This window comes from Olea europaea, unplaced genomic scaffold (assembly GCF_002742605.1).
Source record: "Olea europaea var. sylvestris unplaced genomic scaffold, O_europaea_v1 scaffold1569, whole genome shotgun sequence".
NCBI classification, from domain to species: domain Eukaryota; kingdom Viridiplantae; phylum Streptophyta; class Magnoliopsida; order Lamiales; family Oleaceae; genus Olea; species Olea europaea.
In genome coordinates this window covers 95,819-102,517 of record NW_019233298.1, presented here as the reverse complement: position 1 = coordinate 102,517, position 6,699 = coordinate 95,819, and the positions used below count along the sequence as shown (strand labels likewise).

General features: G+C 38.2%; 1 protein-coding gene across 1 annotated transcript; it reads left to right on the top strand.

Moving 5' to 3' along the window:
- Positions 1 to 2,233: 2,233 nt before the first annotated feature.
- On the top strand, positions 2,234 to 2,983 carry LOC111376862. Its single transcript, XM_022999867.1, has one exon. It carries the CDS (start codon positions 2,234 to 2,236, stop codon positions 2,981 to 2,983), a length of 750 nt encoding a protein of 249 aa, XP_022855635.1.
- The last annotated feature ends 3,716 nt before the right edge of the window (positions 2,984 to 6,699 follow it).

Sequence of the window (6,699 nt, the reverse complement as noted above, 5' to 3'; positions counted from 1 at the left end):
CTTATTTAATATTTAATTATTTCATTTAATTTTTTGACTAACACTTATTTTCATCATTTATTTTAATATTTTCATTGCTTATTTTAATTATTTTACTAACACTTAATTTAATTATTTATTTTTAATTAATGTTTAAATACTTTTTTTTAATTCTTTATGCATATTGCTTATTTAATATTTACAAATTTATTTTAATTGATTTGCAGAAATTTAATTTGATTGATATTTTAATTTTCTAATTTAATTGCTTATTTATTGTTTTACAGATGTTTAAATATTTATTTAAGTTCTTTATGTATATTACTTATTTAATATTTAATTATTTCTTTTAATTTATTTTACTATTACTTAACATAAAATAAGTAATTAAAACTAAATTGGAAAATAATAAATATTTAGATAAATAATAAAACATTTATATTAAGCATTTCAAAGAAATAATTTTAAATACATAATATACATTAAAATTAAACAATTCAAATAATAATTAAATATTAGACAACACAATATAAGTAATTAAAATAAATAGTTAACTTAAAAAATTAAAGGAAATAAATAAATAAGCAATTTAAAAAAAAAATCTGGGCCTCTGACGGTCGGCCCAGATGACTGGGCCGTCTGGGCGCCAGGAAGCCCAGTCAACTGGGCGCCCAGGCGGCCCAGTCGACCCAGACGGCCCAGTCGACTGGGCGCCCAGACGGCCCAGTCGATCGGGCGCCCAGACGGCCCAGTCGACCGGGCGCCCAGTCGGCCCAGACAACTGGGCTGTCTGGGTGAATCTGGGTCGTCTGGGCATGCCTAAACGGTCCAGTCGGCTGGGCTTACGTCTCCTTTGTGGAGATCGCCGGAAAACTCCATTTTCGACGATCTCTACTCCATTTTCTTCCTCCCAAACTATTATCCTTACCCAAAAATCATGCATTTTTCCAAAAATCAACACATGTATATAAAATCATGTTTTTTTTTCCAAAAATCAACATAAAAACTTTAAATATGGGTCGTCTATTTTTCCTTTTTTATCAGTGCTACAGTAATTTTTCTATTTCCTTACTCTCTTCTCTTTCTTCTTTAAATAGTAAGGGTAAATTTGGATTTCTCTTGATTTTCAATATTTTAAACATTTTGCTTTTTTTTTTTTTTTAATTGGTCAAAGGCCTCTTTGGAAAACTGGCCGGGTCAACCGGCTGTTGGCCACTAATTCCTCTCAGTTTATACCTTCTCTTGCTTATTTAAAGCCCAAGGTGGGTCCAAAATTCGTAGACTATCCAAGATAGGCCCAATTTTGAACAAGCCCACTTTTCCCAAAAAATTTCATGAGAAGAGTCAAGTTGGAATTAAACATTTTGTAATCATGCGTCTTCCTCTTCCCTACTTTCCCGTACGTTTTTCGAGTTTTATCTTCCATTTTTCCCTGCCCGCGTTATTTCTCCTTTGAATTATGTTACAAGTACAGGATTTTTGCACAAATTTATTTTTACAAATATAGATGTCAAAACATCATTCAGAGATGGAAAAAACATAAAACACGGACAGGGACCGAGCCTTCATTTAGATTGAATTTATAAATAGAATTAATCTAATTTGACAGAAAATGCATGACAGAAACATTAACCTACACTCACAATGCGTACAGGACCTGCATGAATTTAAAACTCCAAAAAAGGTGGCCCCTTCTATTGTAAGTGTTGGTCATTTTCGATTAGTGTAGCTTGATTGTTATAAATATAATCAAATTCAAACATTAATTTTTATCATACATTCGTAACTTGTCATAAGCAGCTAGTGGAAGGAAACTCCTGGGGAAAGAAGAAGAAGAGGTCTAAACGGAATTACCAAAATCTTCAAATGGGAGACGGCACTGTTCAACGTTAAACATAAGGCGGGACTGTTTCAGCATTTCAAATTGCTAACTGTAAGCATATTTCAAATTGTTAACTATAAACACGCATTTTCCCTCTACTTAAACATGAGACGGGAATGAAGGGTGGATGAATAGAATTTGGTTTCTCTTCTTCTCTATCTCATTCTGAAATATTCTCTTCATTTTCGTTCTTCTTTTCTTCTCCCTTAATCTATATTTTTTTTTATCGTCATAGTGGAATATTATTACAGTGGAGTTTGAAATCTATGGATTGTGGAATTATTGTGTTGTGATTGTGTTGGAATTATTCGATTTTGATTGAGGCTATAATCAATCATTACAAGTGGTATCAGAGCAGCTACAGTTCTGGGTATGGACACTCGAGCCAAAGTAGTAGAGGAACACCTCAAAAAATTCAACAGGAAAGTTGAAAATCTCGGTAAAACTATCCATGAAATGGGTAACAAGATGGAGACCTCAGACCAAACATTAAAGGCCCTATGTAACAAGCAAGATTGTATGGAGATGATGATGGGGGAATTGAATTCTAAGCATGAATCGTTGGCGGCAATGATGGCCCAGATGATGGGTGAAAAGGTAGAATCCAGAGACAAGCAGAAAATAGATGCGCTAGTTCAGATTTACAATGACGAGGGACTACTTACTCCACACTTGGGATTTGCATCGGGTAGTAATACCAATGGTGGTAAAATGAGAGGAATTAAGCATCCTAAGATTGATTTCCCTTATTTTAGTGGTGAAGGGCTTCGAGAATGGTTGAGGAAGGCTCGAAAATACTTCCAAATCCACCAAATTCCTGATGAATTGAGGGTCAGTATTGCTGAAATGCATTTAAAAGTGAAAGCAAATGTGTGGTTTCATGGCTTCATCAGTAGCAATCCCAATGTTCACTGGGATTTGTTCTCTAGGGAAGTGTGTAGGAGATTTGCAGAGGCTACCGGTGAAGAGGTTATAGAAGCCTTTAGTAAGATCAAGCAAAGGGGCATAGTAGCTGAATACCAGGAGCAATTTGAGGATCTCAAATTTTATGTGATGCTATCCCTTCCCCACCTTCTTGAATCGTATTATATATTTATCTTTACTAGTGGATTGAAAGAGTAAATCAGGTCCATGGTAAAAATCATCAAGCCAACCTCTATCGCCCAAGCTTTTGAAATGGCCCTCTTACAGGAAAACACCATACTAGCCTTGAATAAAAACACCAAAAACCCAACCAAACTCAGTTACTCCTCCAAATTGTCTAACCTACCACAAAAGACAACTGAAACTAACCCAAAATCTCCTTCCACCAATGCCACCGAACCATCCCAAAAGAACCAAACCAACCCCTTGAGATTCAAGACAATCACCCCCACTGATATATAAACCAAGAAGAACCTAGGATTATAGATGTGATGAAAAATATATCCTTGGACATTATGCAAGAACAGAATGCTAAACTTCATGTTGGTGGATGATGAAGTAGAGAGGAAGGGTAAGGAAGATGAAGAAATTGATGAGCAAGGTAAAAGAGAAAGGGATGAAGAAATCATGGAAATCTCCATCAATGCCCTATAGGCAACCTAAAACCAAAAACCATCATAATCCTAGGCCAAATAAGGAAAAAGAAAGTGTCAATCCTCATCAACAATGGTAGCACCCATAGCTTTATTGATGAAAGGTTAGTAAAGGAGTTGAAATGTAAAACAGAACCAACCCCATCTGTGACAGTTACTTTTGCCAATGGGGACAAGTTACAGTGCACAACCATCTGTAATTCACTTATTTGGATCATGCAAGGGATGGAATGCCAATTCCAGCCGAAGGTGTTGAAGTTAGGAGGGAGAGATGGTATTAGGGGTAGACTGGTTAAGTCAATTCAATCCAGTGATATTTGATTTCCAACGAAGTAGCATTACATTCACTTAGCAAGGGATGGAGGTGGAACTAAAGAGTGAAGACATAAATGAGGAAATTCTGATGATAGAAGGAAGGAGGACGAGTTAGTGGATTCAAAGGCAACCCTATGCGATTATAGCTCAAATTCAAGCAATCGAAGAAGGAGAAGAAAATTGAATCCCTGCTGAAGTACAGAATATCATTGAACGGTATTCCGAAGTGTTCATGGAATCGAATGGGATGCCCCTTCCCAGGTCTAATGATCACAAAATTCCTTTGACAGAAGGAGCACAGCCTTTTAAGATAAGACCATATCGATGTCTTTATGTCCAGAAGACTAAACTGGAGAAGATGGTAAAAGAGATGTTAGAGGTAGGGATTATTCAACCCAGCAATAGCCTTTTTGTCTTACCTGTGTTACTAGTGAAAAAGAAGAATGACACTTGGAGATTTTGTGTGGATTACAGGCAACTAAACAACTTGACCATCAAGGATAAATATACCATGCCATTGATTGACGAGTTAATCGATGAACTTCAATGCTCTAAATGGTTCTCCAAAATCGATTTGTGGGCTGGGTACCATCAGATTAGGATGGCAGAAGCTGATATCCATAAGACAGCTTTCAAAACTCACCAGGGCCTATATGAGTTCAAAGTAATGCCATTTGGCCTTACCAATGCCCTAGCCACATTTCAAGGTTTGATGAATGAAATATTCAAGGCCTACTCTAGGAAATTTGTTCTGGTGTTCTTTGATGATATTATGGTATGCAGTCCCGATCTAAATTCCCATTGCAAATACCTATCTATTGTGCTGGATGTGTTGAGGGAGCAAAAGTTGTATGCTAAGGAATCTAAAATATTTGGGGCATATGATATCAGCTGTAGGAGTGCCAGCTGATCCACAAAAGGTAAGTACAATGCGACAATGGCCTAGACCCAACACAGTGAAGCAGTTGAGAGGGTTCCTTGGCTTGACAGGCTACTACTGGAAATTTGTTAAAGGATATGGGGTTTTGGCTAAACCTCTAACAGACCTCCTAAAAAAGAAGGATTTAGTTGGAATGCTGATGCAAAAATAGCCTTATCAAACATTGAAAATAGCAATGTGCAATACCCCGGTCCTGGCATTACTAGACTCTAAGCAGCCATTCATTGTTCAGACAGATGCTTGTGTTGGAGGAATGGAAGCAGTACTAATGCAAGGGAAGAGACCTATTGCTTATATGAGTAAAGGCATTAGCAAAGAAAAGTTAGGGTTGTCCATTTCCGAAAAAGAGTTGCTAGCATTGGTCACAACAGTAGGAAAATGGAGACATTATCTCGAGGGGCACCATTTCATAATCAAGACGGACCATCGGTCGTTAAAATACCTCCTAGAGCAGAGGATTACCACCTCTCTCCAGCAGAACTGGCTGACCAAACTCCTTGGGCTCAGTTATGGGATTCAATATAAGAAAGGGACTCAGAAATTGGTGGCAGATGCTTTATCCAGGAGGGAAGAATCGAGGGTCGAAGTTATTGCCATATCCCAAGTTCTTCCTACTTGGGTACAGGAGGTGATAGAAAGTTATCAAGGAGATGTTGTAGCTAACCAATTGATTGAAGCACAACTTATTAAACATGGAGAGGCGTCTGATTATTCCTATAAGGATGGACTACTCAAACACAATGGGAGACTGTATGTGGGGTCATGTGGACAGATTAAAGCCAAACTGATATAAAACATACGCTCTTTGCGGAGTGGAGGCCATTCAGAGGTGCAAGCCAGTGTGTATAGGGCCAAACGACACTTCTTTTTGTCAGTTATGATCAAAGATATCAAAAGGGAGGTATTACAATGTGATATTTGCTAAAGATTTAAAAGGGAACATGTTCTCTACCCTGGTTTATTACAGCCTCTTCTTGAGCCACAGTATTCCTGGAGTCATATCTAAATGGACTTTATTGAAGGGCTACTTCATTCGAAAGGTAAAACAGTGATCTTGGTGGTGGTAGACAGGTTCACGAAGTATGGGCATTTTCTTGCCTTAACCCGTCCACTCTCAACCTCTATCATACCCATATTATACCTGGATAATATCTACAAGCTACATGGGATGCCTTAAAGTATCGTGTCAAATAGGGATAAAATATTAATCAGTGAGTTTTGGAAAGGGCTGTTCAAATTATTAGGGACCGAGCTACATCTGAGTCCTGCATATCATTCCCAAACGAATGGGCAAACGGAGAGAGGCTCAATCAGTGCTTGGAGATGTACCTACGCTATATGACCTTCCATCGACCTAAACAGTGGTCAAACTGGTTGTCATTAGCTGAGTGGTGGTATAATACCACTTATTAGACGGCCATCAAGATGTGCCCTTTTGAAGCCTTGTATGGGATCAAGCCACCACAGTTGGCCTTAGGCCCTTACCAGCAGACCAACATTTGCAGCAGTGAATGAACTGGTACAAGATAGGCATCGTATGGATCAGTTACTTAAAGAAAATTTAGCAGAAGCTAGGGCAAGGATGAAGTTCTATGCCGACCGGCACAAGGTTGAAAGAGAATTTCAAGTAGGAGAATGGGTATATTTGAAGCTCCAACTGTATAAGCAGCTATCCATAGCCACACGAGTAAATTCCAAATTATTTGCAAAATACTACGGGCCTTATCAGATCATCAGAAAGATAGGACAGGTGGCTTATGAATTGGAACTTTCCCGAGGGTCTAAGTTCATCCTATTTTCCATGTCTCACTGCTGAAGAGAAAGATAGGCAACAAAGAAGTACCTATTTTGCTGATTCCAGAGACAGATGAATTGGGCCAATAGCACGACATACCGCTAGTAGTCTTACAGACCCGCATAATGGTTGGTACAATAGAGGGATGTTGGTAAGGAAGATGCTGCAACTATCCAAAGGCAATTTCCCCACCTTCCAAGGTTGATTTAAG